The sequence below is a fragment of the Malania oleifera genome, chromosome 7 (assembly GCF_029873635.1).
Source record: "Malania oleifera isolate guangnan ecotype guangnan chromosome 7, ASM2987363v1, whole genome shotgun sequence".
NCBI lineage: Eukaryota > Viridiplantae > Streptophyta > Magnoliopsida > Santalales > Ximeniaceae > Malania > Malania oleifera.
The window spans coordinates 897,044-914,944 of record NC_080423.1 but is presented as its reverse complement, the minus strand read 5'-3'; the positions used below and the strand labels follow the sequence as shown (position 1 = coordinate 914,944).

At 38.3% G+C, this 17,901-nt stretch overlaps 1 protein-coding gene across 8 annotated transcripts in view; it reads right to left on the bottom strand.

The window, feature by feature from the left end:
• LOC131160384 (uncharacterized) overlaps window positions 1-17,820 on the bottom strand; it is a 68,222-nt gene extending 50,402 nt beyond the window's left edge. For 2 of the 8 annotated variants that reach the window (XM_058116021.1, XM_058116022.1), the window contains exons 1-8: window positions 17,155-17,761; window positions 15,367-15,429; window positions 3,412-3,569; window positions 3,198-3,297; window positions 3,049-3,126; window positions 2,837-2,896; window positions 2,655-2,759; window positions 1,978-2,088 (exon numbers count right to left, since the gene is read on the bottom strand). In XM_058116021.1, the coding sequence (XP_057972004.1) occupies window positions 1,978-2,088; window positions 2,655-2,759; window positions 2,837-2,896; window positions 3,049-3,126; window positions 3,198-3,297; window positions 3,412-3,569; window positions 15,367-15,429; window positions 17,155-17,301 (822 nt within the window). In that variant the 5' untranslated portion in view covers window positions 17,302-17,761. Of the gene's footprint in view, window positions 1-1,977; window positions 2,089-2,654; window positions 2,760-2,836; window positions 2,897-3,048; window positions 3,127-3,197; window positions 3,298-3,411; window positions 3,570-15,366; window positions 15,430-17,154 lie in introns of all 8 variants that reach the window. The other 6 variants (XM_058116017.1, XM_058116020.1, XM_058116018.1 and 3 more) reach the window with 6 other exon arrangements.
• Between the last annotated feature and the right edge of the window lie 81 nt (window positions 17,821-17,901).

Sequence of the window (17,901 nt, the reverse complement as noted above, 5' to 3'; positions counted from 1 at the left end):
TTCAATGCCTCTGCCCACTTGCATTCATATTTATTATTGAAGAATGCAGATAGAGTTCCAATGCAAGCTAGCTTGGTTCATCAGCTCTTCATCCTTCAAACATTTTGAATTCAACGTTGAATTTTTACGGAGGGGAGAATTATGCAAAATGAGCTTCAGGCCTTAGATGGAACTGGTTGACATTTTTAGGATTTTTAGCGAACTTGCTGTTTATTATTTTTAGGATTTTCCCTATCTTGCAGCATTTTTATAGTATTATTTCATAAGGCTAATAATCTAGTAGATTATCTAGTGTCTTTATGATCTACAGATTTTACAAGTGCCGTGTAAATTTTAGGGTCTCTCTCTCTCTCTCAATGTCTCTCTAGCTCTTGCCTTGGTCCCCCGTGTGTCCCTCCCTCTTCCTTTTTCACAAGGAAGGTATGAAGGGGAATCTCCTCAAGTCAGCGCAGAAAAAAAGCATGACGTTTGATCTGCATCTGAAAAAGGTTGGGAAAGGAGGCTTTGCTCATTTGGAGGAGAGAACCTGACCTGCTGTTCCCCGGCTTTTTTGAAGCCCATTGCACCACGAGCCTCAACTGTACAACCCTCCCCACTCCCAATCTTCTGAAATAGCCATTGGGCTTGAGGTGTACTCAATTGTACAGCATCTTTACTTGTACATTGAGCCCCTGGGGCATGGGCCTGAGAAGAAACATCCCCATTATGGGCCAATGAAATCTATTTTGCAGTAGTGAGGTCAAATACCCATAAAAGCTCCCTTAAGAGCCCAACAAGTTGTAATTGGACCAGGTCCCTTTAAAGCCTCTGGCTTATTTCCAAGTCGATCAAAAGGATAGTGATGCTAAGGATACCTGGCATGGCCAAATCAGAGCCCACTGACCCTTGGTGTCTTTGTGATCATCCCCTTCCCCTCAGAAACCCTCATTTCCCCAAAGACTTCTTTACCACCACCAACCGTCACTCCAGCATTCACCATTAAAAAACCTCCACAATTCCCACATCACCGCCCACTCTTCACTGTCTCTGGACAACCAGATCAGACCACCTTGCAGCTCCAAGAGTCGTGATTTCTTGAAGACTGAAACAACTGTACTCTTATCGACCCCACAATCGCCTGCAACTCTTGCAAGATCCTCCGCCAACCCTCCCCTTCCTGACATCCAGGAAATGAAATCCCATAACCCTCACCAGTCAATTGTATATCCAACTCCATAAAATTACCCTTATGATTTTCTTCTCGCAACCCAAACCTTCATCTTACTGAAATTTGTGTAACTGAGTGCTGTTCTCCCATTTTGAAAGTGAAGCAAGCACTTGCCTACCCCTCTAGCAGCCTGAAGGGGGAATCCAAATCCATCAGCTGCGGTCCTAGGTTTTCTCCTCCAGGCGAACAAATCCCCATACCCCAACTTTCTCCCATTGCAGACTGAAGGACTTTCTTTTTATCTGCACTGATATGTGGGAGTTCACTTCCATACCTAAATATGATCATATCCATCAAGATGAGCAATATAAAACTAAAAACAGATCAAAACCGAAAAAATTAATAGAAAACAAGTGTAAGTGCTAGAGCAGGAGTTGCCATTAGTGTTCCCAACAGCTAATTAATAATTTGCACCACCAGTGCAAAAAATTTGACGCACCTGCCAAATTAATAACAGTAATCTGAACATTCACAGTGTCTTGAGTACACCACATTTTGTACACAAATCTCGAGTTTTTCACCTCTATTTCTGTCACTGAACAAGTACCTTGCTCCATTGAAATTTTCTTTTAGCAGATAATTTTCCAATCTAGATATCTAAACTTGGACCATTTTGTTCGTAATAACAATCTCTTCCTTCCTAGGCTTGAGGGTCTGAAGTAGAGAGTTTAACTGTACTCTGTTGCAAAGTTTAACTATTCTGTTTTGAAGATAAATGAAGAACGATAGCATTATCTGTTTCATGCAAAGGGAACAATCAAACAACCAACCTTAAGATTGCTGACAATTGACTGTGCATCAGGAACTTGTGGCTGCAGAGAATACTCTGCAAGAAGAGGCAGCAGAGATGATACAAAAGTTGTTCTTTCTTGCTGTGCATCCTGAAAGATCAGAATTGAGACCTCAAAAAAAAATCAGTCTAAAGAAGACGAAAGTAGTAAGAGGCATACGACAAATTTACTTATGTTCATCCCAAACACCACCCATGGCATCAAGTTCATATAAAATTTTGGGATAAATCGATTGCAATATTAAAAAATTTTGAAAAATGAAATTAAAAAAAAAAAGCAATCAATTAAACTAGTGTAATAGTGTTGGGCGATCAAGTTGGGGAGAGCGAGCATATTGATAATGCCTATGACAAATAATATATATGGTAAGAACATCTCATAGTTGACAGAGCCTGATACTGGTGACAAGTCGACATCAATTTTAACCATCAAAAAGGATTCAAAAATTGCACATATCAAAACACTGGAATAGTTAATTGATAATTGAGCCAAAAAAAATTTTTCAATGAAACTAAAAATAAAAATGGCGTATCGTCCTCATTATAGAACCACAGCAATGAACATTTTATTAAAACAGATCAAATGTCTCTATGAAAGTGCATACAGTATTGCGCACAGGGTAAACATGCACCAAATATGCATGAAAAAATAGATACCTGTAATGCATATGTAAGACGTATATTTTCTTCAATTATGTCTTGTCTGTATGAAAGTGCTTTTGATGCAGCATCAACAAGGTCCTGTTGCTGTTGATCAAAAGCCTGGTTGCAAAAAACGCAGAATGAATTAGTCCACAAAAGACAGAGAGAAGGAGCAGCAAAAACAATGCCCAGCCTACCATTCGCATATGAGCAATGCGCTTTTCCAAACCATACTTCTCATTGCGTATTTGTGCTTCCTGTCATGAGAATTTTTTTATCAGAAAAAAAAAAAAATTTATCAAAACCTGTCATCAGATAGTTTAGCCACTTCATTAATGTTGAGGGGAAAATGAGACAAGATTTATTCATCCATGCAACACACAATGATGATCACATATGCCATAATTACCTTGATAGAATACTCAACAAGGTGCTTTCGCAGCTGCACAATTTCTTCTTCATGCTCCCGAATCTTAAAGGCAAGATCCTAGGCAAATATAACAGTTGATTCATTGATAAATACCTTATCAAATAATAAATTATGAGATAAAATGTTACCTGCTTCCAAAGGCTTCTGGGATTATTTACTTCCGCCATTGTCATCATCCCATGTCCATACAAATTAAAACGTGGATCACTTTCTCCTTCCATCTGATACCTAATCAAAAAATTGTAATATTTTCTGAGTGTCCTTTTCACCATCACAAATTCAGGTAATCACAGCAACAAGGTAATCATTATATGATCATTTCTTATATCTGATGTGAAACACCTGCTGGGAGATGTCGCATACGGTGAAGAAAAGTGAGAGAAGCCAGCATTTTCTGCAGATGCCTGACCACCAGGAAGCACTTTCAACGTGCCATTAATCCCGCTACTCTCAGGGTGGTTTTCTGCACGAGATTGCATTGAAGGACCCTCACTAGTTACCTATTCCAAAAGATAAGTTACTATAGCATTAGTGTTCATGTTATCGCACAGCAACCCTGTTCCCTCTAGTTTAGAGGGAAGTGAAAGACTTTAGTATTTTCAGGTTTCATTTGGTAGAGGGTAAGGATTTATTCATTATAGGGTTTTTTGACTATGGAAGTTGTGACTCTTGGTTCTTTTTCAAGATAACAATGAATAAATTGAAAATCTACAACTATGCAGCCCTTGTGCAAATTTGTGATTGCCTTCCTCCCTTGTGTGATTGATCAAAAAAACCCTAAGTGTCATAGCAGAGATTTCTATTCCTTCCCTTTCTTTCCTTCTAATTTTTCTAAAAAATCTGCAGCAAGCTGTATTTTCAATCAAATCACATACAAACCCTCCAAATCAATCAGCTGTGACATGCCCAGAAATTTTATTACAAAACTCTATTCTACCTCATCCCAGTCCAGTCAGAAAATTACAACCAGATTTCTGATAACTTGAATGGTTGAAAAAGGTATCAGTACCACTTCTCTTGCATGAAACTATGAAAGAACAGAATGATAATAGATTCCAAACAGCAAATCTAAACCACCACCAATGCAGGGAGAGGCAGCAAAATTGTCAAGGGGACATAGAACAGGCTTTTACTAATATTTTGTTTTTTTTTTGGGTGATTTGGGAGTGGGAGGGTGGTATGCACTCCTTTTTTATCACTCAAAAGAAGGAAAAAAAAAAGAGACAATATACAACAAAGAGAGTAAGAGATCCTATTAAATAAAAATACCAATAAAATGAAAAAAAAAAATCCAAATTATAATGCATGCCAAATCTCACTGTAGATCTGGGAGAAAAAATAAAAGCGAACTCCTTCAAAGCAACCAGATGAAAACGACCACACAGGGCCAAATATTGAATCATATCCCACAGCAAAGAAGGCATTAACATTTTCCCCCAAATATCCGCGCATTGTGGCCCACCCAAATTGCCCACAAGACCACAAAAACCACACAGCTCCATAACGCCAAGCATCTTTACTTCTATCAAACCCTATAAAGGAAATGACCAACAAATCTTCCACCAACTCCAAAAAGCATAAGGAACACAGATCAATAGATAATGCTGTCAACGGCCTCCTACTCTATTTAACCCTGTTAAGAACAATCAATCAAATAAAAGCCTTCATTTTAGAGTGAACTTTGGCCTTCCAAATACTTTGTTGGAGTGGAAAGGACAAGTTGGCTTAAATCAAATCATCAAAACGAGAATTACAAAATCAACCCTGAAGAATCTAAAACCTCTCCTATTGGATGGATGACAAACATCCAACAACAACAACAAAGAAGAGAACTCCTCCTGCCCCCTATCATTAAGAGATCTAATAAATGGAAATCCCAAGAGGACCTATCCATTAAAGATTAAAATGGAAGAAATGACATCATTATGCACCAAAGATAAAGGACAGGGTGGGGGGTCTTAGCCCATGCACATGGGATATGAGATAGAGCTGGCCGGTCCTCCCACCAGCCAGTTCAAGCCACAGCAGATCAAAGGCATAAAAATCAAGAAAGAAAAAATTCACTAATGCCCTTTTCATGCCCCTTATTGATGGCAATCAAACATGAAGTAAGAAAATTACCATAACCAATCCAGCTAACCAGTCCGTTCTACAAAACACTAGCCTGCACCCTAATATATCCAAAAATTCATCTCCCATTTTAGGATTTTATTATCGTAAGATGAACGCAACATTGAAACAAGCTAAAAAATGTATTTTTAGATCTAAGCATGCATCCAAAAAACACTGCACAAGGCAATTATAGACAGAATTCTTTTTTAGGGTCCTTTTTTGAGTGGAGCATTAATGGTCAAACACACATATCTAGCTTTTCCTTTGATAGACAAAGGGTTTATATAGAAAAAGCCCCATAGAAAATGAGAAAAATAAAAGGACAAACAAAGTGAAATTAATTAAGAAAGCTACTTTTAAAGCTCGCAGATGACAGTTGATGAAACTCTTTAAATTGCTCAACTCCCCCTGCCAATTTTATCTGAATCTGATTTTTTTATGATTTGACAATTTACTTTCCTAGACTCCAGAAGCAATATTTTTACGAGCGAGCAGCAATCATGAAAAGAGAACTATACTGACCCTATGTTTGGGAGAGGTCTTGAATTTGGATTTTGTCCAAATTCACACAAATTCAAATCAAAGCCACGAAATCCATGCTCCCAAATAGAGCGCGAGGTTAATTGTCCCCACATTATTTATTTGACTGGGAGCAATCCTGAAATGAATTTCAAAACTCTTTCATAACTCATAAGTCATAAATATACCTAATGATTTTTAGGGAAATACACACCTCTGACACTTCGTGTGATATAGATTTTCTTAAGGCTTTGTAGCCCTTTAAAAGGTTTTCCTTATCCTCTTTTTTTTAGGGATGAGAAAAATGAATTAACAGCTATCTAAAAGGACACAGAAGGGGGGAAGGACAAAAAATACTGCGAAGTACAGGAGCAGACAAAAGAAAACAAAAACAAAAACAAAGAATTACATTAATGCTGCCTTCCAATCCCTAACCAAGTCAGGCAGCAGCACTCCCCAAAAAAATCCAAATGAAGGGGCCTAAAATGAGGCCAAGTACACAGCTCTATCCCACAACAAACAAGGAGAGGTACTGTGATCCTTGAAAATTCTCCCATTCCTTGCCAACCATAAAGTCCACATAATATTGAAAACTGCATTGCACCAAGGAACTCGTCCCTCCTGCTCTTGCCTAAAAACCAGTTCTCAACAAAAGGAAATCGCCCACCACCAGTGGAGACACCAAAGCTTCACCAAAACCAGGAAACCAAACATTCCACAATTGAGATGCCCCCTTGCAATGAAGGAAGTGGGAGGCATTCGCTCATGAAACATCACACAAATATCTCAAGGTTGAGGGCCTTGTGGCCTGTCACAAATTGTGCGTATTAATCCAGTTCAACATCACTGTCCAAATGGAAGTCCGAACCTTGAAAGGAGCCCTAGCCAGCCAAATGATGCATTTCCTAGGGAAAATGCTTGGGGAAGGCGATGTAAGGAGATGAACGAACACAGATTTAGTGGAAAAAAGGCCTGAAGAGTCATCCCCTCAAACTCTTTGATCTTCCCTTTTGACTGGAACAAAGTGGTCCAAAGAGGTATGCAAGAGGAAAGCTCATCGACCTCTCTATCAGGATTCCTTGAAAAAAAAAATGGGAAGTCAAAAGAAAGCGAGTCCCCTTGGAAGAGGAAAAGATGCTGATAGTTGCATTCTGAAGGGTGAAAAGTCTGATCAGCCAAGGCACCTTCTCAGCTCCAAATAACTCATACCCCCACCCACACATCAACCAAGAATTGAACCCTCCATTCCCAACTTTGACACGGGGAAGGAGAAAGAAAATACAAGCAACTTCAGACACAAACTACCAGGGGCTTGCATGAGAAACATTGCCACCTCCTAGAAGGACCCACCCATTCTGATGAGCCTCATACTTTTCATCAATTTGTGCCATAAAGAATTGACCTCTTAAGGGAACCTCCACAACCATTTTCCAATCAGCAATATGTACATGGAAACCACATTACCAAGCCCCAACCCTCCTTCCAATTTCGGCCTACTCACCACCTCCCAACTAACAAGATGAAATTTCTTTTTCTCCCAAATCCTAGCAAAGCATTTTGGCACTCTAAAAAGGGATAGAAAGAAAATAGAAAACATTAGAAAGGATGCCCTAATGAGAGCAGTACAGCCTCCTGAAGCTTGAATGAGTAATTTAGGTTCCTTTTAAGTACTGCTCCTGTTATAACTTGCAAGGTCTTCTTTCTCAGCAACAATGTTTTCCTTTTGTTTTCTTTCTCTTGAAAGGGTGCATAATCCTTCTCTTACATATTTTTAAATTTTTTTTATAAGTTGGTGTTCCACAGTAACTGAAACAAAATTGTAGATGGAGTAGAAAAAGAAAAGACAAAATCATGAACAGCAACAAACAGAGAACTTGAAATAGAAGTCAGAACTTTTGTGTCAAAAGGAAACAGGGAGAAACCAGAAAATGCTATGATACATATTTAACATAGCTCCACGTCTTTTAGCATTAAGGAGTTTCGTGATTTTGTGAATAGTTTTGCCTTCATTGACCTTCCTCTCATACGCAGCTCCTTCACATGGCCAAACTTGAGGGAGACTCCCTCGCACTCAACGATTGACAGATTCCTTATTTCCTCTAATTGGGAGGAACAATACCCAAAAACTACCCAGTTACTCCCTCGACCCATTTTGGAGCATTTTCCCTTCTTGCTTGACATGGGAGGAATCAGGTGGGGACCAACTCCCTTCCGTTTTGAGAATAGGTGGCTCAAAGATGAAGGGTTTAATGATCTGGTCAAAAATTGGTGGCTTGAGCTGCAAGTTGTGGGGAATTTGTGGTTGCCTCAAAACTTAAAATGCTGAAAGGGAATTTGAAGTGGTAGAACAAAAATATTCTTAGAAATATCTCTTTAAGGAAGAAAGTGGTTCTTATTGGCATTAAGGAACTAGAAAATCAGGAGCTTAGAGAGGGCCTTAGTATAGAAACCCGAACCCGGAAAATAAAAGAAAATAAATATAAAAGAGAGAAATAAAGGAAAACAAAAGAAAAAAAGGAAATTGGTTTGACAAGACCCAAACAATTTTCTAGAGGATGAGAAAACCGTCACCGGTTTTCTGAGGGCAGGGAAAACCGTCGACGGTTTTGTCCTGGTCTGCTCACCAATAAACAGATGTGAGCTCATTTTTTTTTTTAGAAAATCCAATTCTCTCTCTTTTGGCTCTGCTAGGGTTTCAGATTTTCTTCACTAAAAAGCTCTTTCGAGTTATCTCTTGCTCCCGGTTGTCTCTTCTTCCTTAAGGCTAGTTGGTACTCGTATTTCTAACGATTGGAAAAAGCTAGGGTTTTGCCGTTTCCGAACCATTTAGGCATAATTTCCGAAAGAAGGTAAGGGGATTAAGTTAAATCAGATTTTTATTAAGTTTGAACCGATTAAACTGCTTTATATATATAAGTATACTATGATTTCAAAGGTTGTTTCGAAAACCGACTATTCAAAAGTAGATTTTTCAAATATAGGATATATGATATGGTATTTTGAATAAAATGAACGGTGGAGAAACTGGGTTTTATCTTACGAACTTCAAACTGCGTTTTCTTGGTTGTTTAAATGGCTATATTCAAATATTGGAATTGTGTGGCAAGTAAATAATCAGTATAGGTTATGGTATAACTAAATTTGGGTATGGTGGTGAAAAATACTGAACTGTTTTTGAAACATACTGGAACTGCCTTTACGAAATACCGGGTTTTATTTAACGGTCAAGGGACAGGTTGTATTTAACGGCCGAGGGCCGGCTTGTATATGATGGCTGTGAGCCAGGTTTTATTTAACGGCTGTGAGCCGGGTTTTACTTCATGGCCGGGGGCCGGGTTTATTTGATGACCAAAGGCTGGGTTTTGTGAAATGGCAAATTTTATACAAAATGAAATTTATACTATAGTTTTACTACCTAAATTGCATGATATGATTTAAGAACCTTGAGGACCAGTTGTGAGCACGGTACCGTTGCTAGGGAATTATTATTTGGTCATGTGCACCCATACTGTACTGAGAGGCGTAGGGTGGTTTCAACCGATTAGCCTAAGTAGAGGATGTACCTTCCCTGAGGTCCAGACCATGATGTGGTAAGGCAATCGGACCTCCAACTGGGTTGTGGATGCCTGCAGGTGTATTAGCAAATGGATACTTTGACTTTGTCTGTGTCGATCCCCCAGGGCTAAGTCTAGCCTTCGGGCCGCACAACCCATCATGGGGGTTAAGCATGTCGTTAGTCCCATGGAGAGTCTTTTACGCATATTTGTTGATTTATGTAAATGGTATCTCTAATTATTGAACTAGTTTACACAATGGAAATGAAAAGGATATTTTCAACTGTGTAGAGTGAGTATAATGTATAGCTGCTATTTTCAGTTAAATGGAGAATGGAATGTTTTCGGTATACACTAAAACTCATGATGGCCACACAGTGATATCAACTTAATCTGCCTTACTGAGAAGTGTCTCACCCCAATATACAAATCATCTTTTCAAGACCATCTCGAGGTCGAGTATAGCGAACTGTGAGACGGGGTGATAGCTAGTTTAGTTTTTGTAAGTGTCTGTAAGAACAATACTGCATTGAAGTTATGTGTGAAGTTTCCTGAATATGTAATATGCTCGTATGGACTAAGTTTTCTTTCTTTTGGTTGGAATGTAATATGGATATCGGGAAACTTATATATATATATATATAAGCAGTTTAGAACTCTGGTAATGGATTTTGGAGAATGTTTTGTTTACTTCCGCTGCATTTATGTAATGATTAAGATATCAGATACACAAACGTCATTAAAGTAGCACCCCGGGCCCCACGTGGCGGGTCGGGGCGTTACACTTAGTGCGGAGACTAGATTCAGAAGCTCTCTCAAAAAAGATCTTGCTGAAGTCAACACTTCAAAGCAAATTGCTTGGAAACAAGAACCCAGGTCCCTATGTTGAAGGAGAGGAACAGGAATACTAGCTTTTCCACCAAGCTGCTAATGTGCATCATAGATTCAACATGCTAACAAGAAGCAAAGTGGATGGAGAAATTTGGTGAAGGAGTACCAAAGGGGAATCTGCAATTTCTACAAGAACCTGTATTTAAGCGAGAGTCCTAGAGACCAAAAGTTGATGACATTACAGTTAGAATTCTTAGCTCTTCAAGGCTCGGTGCCTCAACAGACGGTTTGAGGAAGAGGAAATTCTTCAAGCCATCAGGAGTTGTAATGGCAAAAAGCTCCTAACCCTGACGGTTTCAACCACAGTTTGAAAACCCTGGCCAGACTAGTCAATCTAACCAAGTTCAATCGGAATTGGTCACTAGGCCATCTGGTCAGGCCCCTAGAACCAGAATTGATGCCAACCCGAACTGACCCAGCCAACCCAATCTGAACCAGGACTGAAAGCGGGTTCAGCCGCCACTGATTTGAAATTATATACATATAGATGTACAAAGGTTCTTAGCTCCTGGGAATTGAACCCAGAAATTGTCTGGAGAAACACCACTGCTGTCTACCACTACCCCCAGCTGCCTGTTTTGGTTTATTTATGGAACCATTAAATATATCTAATGACATACTGAATTCTCTATTCACAAATATCCATAGTCAACAGCAACTTCAAATATTATTTTGCTTTTTTGGCTAAAAAATTAACAAGTTTTAAAGAATATTTTTTTTGTAAAAGAAAAGGTGATTCAAACTTTAAACTTCAAACTTGATTTAGATGAACGTGGAAATTTATACAAAATATATATATATTTACTTTAATTTGTTAATATATGCACTTTTAATCAAAACATTTTTTAAAAATATTATTACTTACATGGAATAATATTTTAAATGGAATCAGTGTAATATTATTTGTATTATAACAAATATATTATTACATATAGTATTTTTTCTGGATAGTAAAAGAAGAATTTCATTAGTAGATTAAGGGTAAACAGCCGGGAGAATAAGACATCTACTTAGTAAAGTCTGGAAATTTAGATAAAAAAAATGTAGAAAAAAACTGGAAAAACTAAAAAGAGCAAGTAAAACCAGTGCATACTAACAATCCAACCCATAGCACCACTCATGCTGAATAACAGAAAAGTTCACCCCCTTAAAATTCAACTGCCCAACAAACCAAAGAGAAGCCAAATAATATATCTCTTTCCCAAACCAGCAAATGTGACAACTTCTTCCCTAAAAACATACGCACATTACACTCCATCCACAACCCTTAAAATACTGCAAAGAAACCACATTTCCTCCAGTGCTGCCCTTTCCATTTTCCTGCCCAAACCAACTAAAGAAACTGCCAAAAAGTCCTCCACTGCCTCTGAACTCACCCAACATTCTCCTAAAAAACCAAATAACGTATTCCATATCCTCCAAGCATAATCACAATGTATAAAAAGATAAGATGCAGATTGTGAACGATTAAAACAAAAAGCACATATATCTGGAGATAGAGCCTTCAAAGGTCTCCTGACCTGCAACAAGTTATCAGTATTTATTCTATCAAGCGCAACCAACCAAATAAAATCCTTGATTTTAAAGGAGACTTTGGCCTTCCAAATGGATCTATAAAGAGGAAAAAATGAATTAGATATAGCCAGAAAATCACAAACAGATTTTCAAGAATAAATCCCCAAAGGATCCAAAAGACCAAGATCGACTATCCTCCTCCAAAGAAATATGGCAGTTATTCAGCAAGACTAGCAAAGAGGATAGCTCTACCAACTCCCTATCATTCAACGACCTATGAAAATGAAAATCCCAAAAAGGCAAAGGACAACCTAGATCAACAACAAAAGATGAAATAGAGCCATGCTACCTTGAGCTCAAGAAAAAGAGGCAAGGAAACGAGGTGGGCAAAACTACATTCCCCAACAAGGATCTTTCCAAAACTACCCCTTCCTACCAAGAATTTAATATGGAAAATGAAGAGGGAATAACTCTGAGACATAGCTTTCCACGGACTCTTTGAAGAACATCTAAATCTCAAATTAGTATCCCACCCATTCTCATTTATTCCATACTTACTTTTAACAATTTACGCCACAAGGAAGAATACTCTAGCAGAAATTGAGGAATAAATACATATAACATTTATGTATACACATAATAATATATTGATAACATTACTATATTAATAAATATTATTATGTTATTTTATTGTTAGATTGCCACTTTACCTGAAAGCTTAAGCTATTAGATTGTGGGCCAACAACATATATCAACCTTTAACATTCCCCCGCATGTGCAGCTCGACAACACATGGAGAAAGAAACACACAATAAATAACACCCATTACAAGGAATACACACAACAATTTTTTCAATCAAACACAACAAACACAAGCAACAAAACTAGAACCAAGGACCACCTAGTAACCAGCTTTGGTGTCATGTTAGATTACCACTTTACCTAAAAGCTTAAGCTATTAGGTTGTGGGTCAACAATGTATATCAAGATTTAACATTTATCATGCTAAATCACCGGTTTGACACACTAGTTCGACCGGTCCAACCGACCCAGTGTCTTCTCCGAGTCAACCACCAGTCCGAATTTCAAAACCATGGTTCAACATCACGTTCTTCCAAAGATATTAAGACATCCTCAAAGAGGGCATTATCGGTGTTTTCGAGGACTCCCATAGCTCTGGTAGATTCATGTCCATCATCAACTAAACCTTTGTCTCCTGGATCCCTAAAAAGCAAAAGCCTACATTAAAGATTTTTGCCCTATCAACCTCATTAGTAGCCTTTATAAACTCTTCTCTAAAGTCTTTGTGGCTAGGGACGGACTAGCGATTTTGAAAGTTATAGGGAAACACTAGCATGCTTTCACTGTAGACAGATAGATCTTGGATGCCTCCTTCATTGTGAACAAGGTGGTGGATGACTACATTAAGGGTAGTAAAAAGGAATGGTGCGCAAGCAAGTATGGAGAAGGCATTGACCATGTGAACTGGAATTTCCTATTGTATATCCTCAAGAGAATAGTTTTGGAGGAATATGGTGCAACTGGATTAATCATTGTATCTCCACCCCCTCATTCTCTGTGTTCGTCAACGGCTGCCCTAAAAAGTTTTTCAGATCTTCGCATGGCTTGAGACAAGGAAACCACCTGACCCCTTCTGTGGTGATGGTTGTTTTGAGCCTTATGTTAATAAAAGCCAACAAAAAGAGGATTGCTCAAAGGGCCAAGCATTGGTAGGAACAATGAAATTATGTCAATCTCTCATCTTCTTTTTGCAAATGACCTGGCATATTCTATGAAGATGATGCTAAGCAAATTCTCAATCTTAAATGCATCCTCCTCGGGTTAGAAGTAGTCTAAGGCCAAAAAGTGAACTGGACAAAAGCGAAATCATTCCAATTAGGGCTTGTGATCATGGGCCTTTTATTGCTGGTCTTTTTGGCTTCTTGCTTGCAGTCTTTCCTATCATTTAACTTGGTCTTCTACTAGGAGTAAAGTTCAAAGACACGGGAGTTAGGGACACTATAATCAGCAAATTTGAAAGGAAGTTGGTTGGTTGGAAAAGGAATTACTTGTCAAAAGTGGGCAGACTCACAACTCATCAAGAGCACTCTCTCCAATATTCTTGTCTACTTCATATCTCTTTTTTCCCATTCCCAATGTTGTAGCCAAGAGATTGAAAAGCATTCAAAGAAAATTCATTTGGGGAATATGTATGAGGACTTTAAACATCATCTTGTCATATGGGGTGGTCAAAACAATCACGCAAAAGGGAGCTTTAGGTCTCAAATCCCCTCTCATCTTCAATACGGATCTTTCTCGGAAATGGCTTCAAAGATTCAATATTGAGGAGCATTTCGAGAGAAATCATTACCAATAAATACAGCCTCCATGACAAAGGCTGGATTTCAAAAGCGGTGAACAAACTCCATGGCACTAATGTTTGGTGGTACATTAGGCGAGAATGGAGTAACTTCTTCCCTCTTATTTTATTTCAAGTGGGAAAAGGGGAGGATGTGTATTTTTTGGCATGATATCTAGTATGGGGAATCCCAGTTCAACACCAAATACCCCTCCATCTTCAGGCTAGCCTGCAACAAAGACACCCTTATTAGCCAACAACTAGAGCTCTCTAGTCAGGAGATGTTCTGGAATATTCCTTTGATTGGAAAGGCTTTGACTAGGATACAGATACTCTATCAAAATTCTAGTCGCATTTATGAATTTCAATGCCAAAACACCACGAATAAGTCCAAATGATCCTTGAAAGAAGGAAATTTCACAGTCACTTCTTACTACAATCACCTCAGCTCCCTGGCAGATTGCAACTATAATTTCCCTTGGATTCACAATTGGAAAATAGCAGCGTCCTCAAAGGTCTCTTCTTTCACATAGGAGGCAACTCTTGGCAAGATACTTACCCTTGATAATCTTCAAAAAAAAAAAAAAAAAGACTCACCACTCATGAATAGGTGCATTCTACACTTTAAGCAAGCTCATATGAGCACATCCTTCTACATTGTTCTTGCACTAGAAATCTTTGGACCTTAACTATTTCCATGGCCACGTACGGCAACAACAATGGAGAGCAAGTTATCCGTTTGGGCAGGGCAAGCTAATAAGGTTAGAAGGAAATTCCTTTCCCTCATCCCCTTTGTTGTATTCTTGATGGTCTCGAGGAAAAGGAATAGAAGATCTTTTGAGGGAACAACTCCGCTTATCAAGTTGTCAAAGATCATTGGTTAGCTATGATTTCTAATTGGCAAGATGATTGGGAGGGACATCTATGTAACTTCTGATTTTCTTGACACCTTTGAAAGTTGTATTGTTTTCATTTTTTCCATTGTTCTTGGGTGCAATCCCCTTGATGCCTTTTCTCCTTCATTAAGAGAAATTGTCCCTTTGCTTATCCAAAAAGATATATTTAACATAGCAATAAAACATTTACAGCTAAAAGTAGTTCAATTCCAACTCACAAGTAAACAACACTAAATTACTAATAATAATGACATTTGACAAATCTAGGGCAAGCCTCAATTCCTTGGGGGGTGAAACATGTACTTAAGTTAAGACCTATAGCTGCGCTAGGTGTCCAGGAGGTAAGACAGTTGATTAATGGTCAAACAAGGCCATTACTAAAATAATAAATGGAAGAAGAACAATAATAATAACAACAGTGACAATTGAGCATCAAAATAAGAGAACTTACATATTTTTCCAATTCCTTGGCTTTTCTTTGAAGTTCAATCCTCAATCTATCATTCTCCTCAACCTGTGAAATTAACACATGATAGCATCAGCAGCTTTGTTAAAACCAGAATGTCACCGCCAGCATAAATAAAAGCAATTACACAAATTCTAGGGATAACTTCTTAAGATTTCAAACCTCATCGTATAACCATTGTAAACAAAAAGCAACTGGACATAGTATATAATATGCTATACAAAACATGAGTTAGTCTTCTTTTCAAGCATGGCAACAAAAAATCACATCTTTGTTTCTATGTACTTCTCAAAGAAGAATTTTTTTCTCAAATTAAGCTTTAAGACACGAAAGCATAGAAAATGGGTTGGGGCTACAGAATCATCAAGGCATATTCAATCTATTATTCAATGCAAAATCTTGCCTTATTTTCCAATAAATAAGCAATGACTGAAAGTACAACCAGAATGCCTTATTATACTAATAGCCACTTTATAAGTGACTGCGACCTCATACTGGACAGTAGTTCATGACTGCACGTGCCAGTAAAAAGTCGAAAATATTTCAATTTGATAGGGGGGGAAAAGCAAACACAACAATCTATCATTGTGTTTTTCTAGATAGAACCAAAACTATAATTTAGGGGGAGGCTTCAGAATCAACAGAAAGTTGAAAATATTTCAATTTGATAGGGGGGAAAAAGCAAACACAACAATCAAAACTATAATTTAGGGGGAGGCTTTAGAATCAACAGATATAGAGATAGCTAGAATTAAGAAAATACATGCTATAAAGTTTTATGATTTTAGGATGGATAATGGGGAAAAAGTTCAAAAAGATGATCAAAAGTTCCTAAACTAGTAGACTTGGTATCTTGATCAATCATGCAAGAAAATTAAAATAAAATGTCAGGCATAGAGATGAAACAAATCAGTTAACATGGAAAATCTATGTGATCATTCAATACCACTAAATTTAAAATTTTATCACTATGTCATGTGGATCAAAACATACGCCAGTTACGGAAAATAATATAAGCAAATGGCATTTAAATTCGCTTGGCACTTGCAATATGAACCATAAAGCACACCAATGAGAAAGAGTGACTTTAATGAGGTTAGACAGAGACGGGGGAGTGCTAGACCTAAAAGAAAGCAGAAATATATATATATATATATATATATATAAACAATAAAAAAAAAACATATAGATTGAGGTAGTGCAGGAGTTGACCACCTTTGAACTTTCAAAGGATGTTATTCTGGATCAAGTAAAATGGGAAGGAAAAAATAAAAATAAATAAGTGGGGGGATGATTCCTATAACTAGTCCAGTATATGCAATTCTGAGCTTCACTGACTATTGTTGTTTTTGTTGTTGTTGCAGTAATTTTTCAAAGGTGTCCATCACTCGAATCCAGAAGGAAAATAAGTTGGGTGCGGCATAAAAACAAAGTTTTCATGCACTCGGGGAAGACATCTACTCATCCAGAAAGTAAACAATCTTCAATCCTCGCCCAATGGATTGGAGGCACCTCAGGTACGCACAGGAACTGACCCTACGATCATAGCTATGACTGTCTTAATAATGCTCAACGGTAGGACTTGCTGGATCTAGAATTTAATAACTCATTGCCGCACTGTCACACTGGATTAAAAGTACATGGAAAATGCCCAATATCGCCAAATCAAAGGCAAGCAGGTTCCGTGCTCGTATTTTGTAAATGAAGGTGAAAATGGAAAGCATAACGTAGATAGTACATGGGTGCATTTGATGAGAAGAAGCAAAGAAAGACCTGCTGTCTGATGGTGGCTTCGGCAGCTTCCACTGCTTTCATGACCTGAAATAAGCTCTCACTATTGCTGCCGTGGTTGGGGGACGAATCATTTACTGCTAACGCGGACATTCTATCCGGCAAATTCCCAGGACCATTCTCCATCATGGGTCTGGATGGCGGAGGCGGAGGCGGAGGCGGAGGCGGGAGCGGGAGCGTAGGAGGTGGTGCTGCTGCTCCTCAATTACCTACGGTAAAAAGAGAAGAAAACCACGACAATCTTCATCATCATTCTCTTGTGTCATAATAATGATAATAATAATACAGGCATACACATGTAGCCCTAGGATGGTATTGGTAGCGGTGAGTGATGTTCTTCAGATGTTCTTTTCAAACCCTAGAGAGAGAGAGAGAGAGAGAGAGAGAGAGAGGTGATGGATGGATGATGGCGTCGTAGAATCATTGATTTGATTAGAGTTCTGAGGTGGAGGGGACGGAGACCTTCCTTTGCTTGGCTTCAAAGTGGGGATTGGGTCGGCGCGTGGAAACTATGCGCAGTCCTTTTACACTCAGTCTTCTTCTTCTTCTTCTTCTTAATAATATTATTTATCACATCACTATTAATAGAGTTGCTGTCAGTTTGGCTTCAGCCCTCACCCTCAGCCTCATGTTTTGTTTTCCATTCTCAAAACTAAAAAGAAAAAATTGCATTCAATTTGGCTGTTTCTCTCTTTCTCCCTCTCAAATTGTACTGTCACACGTGTCTAC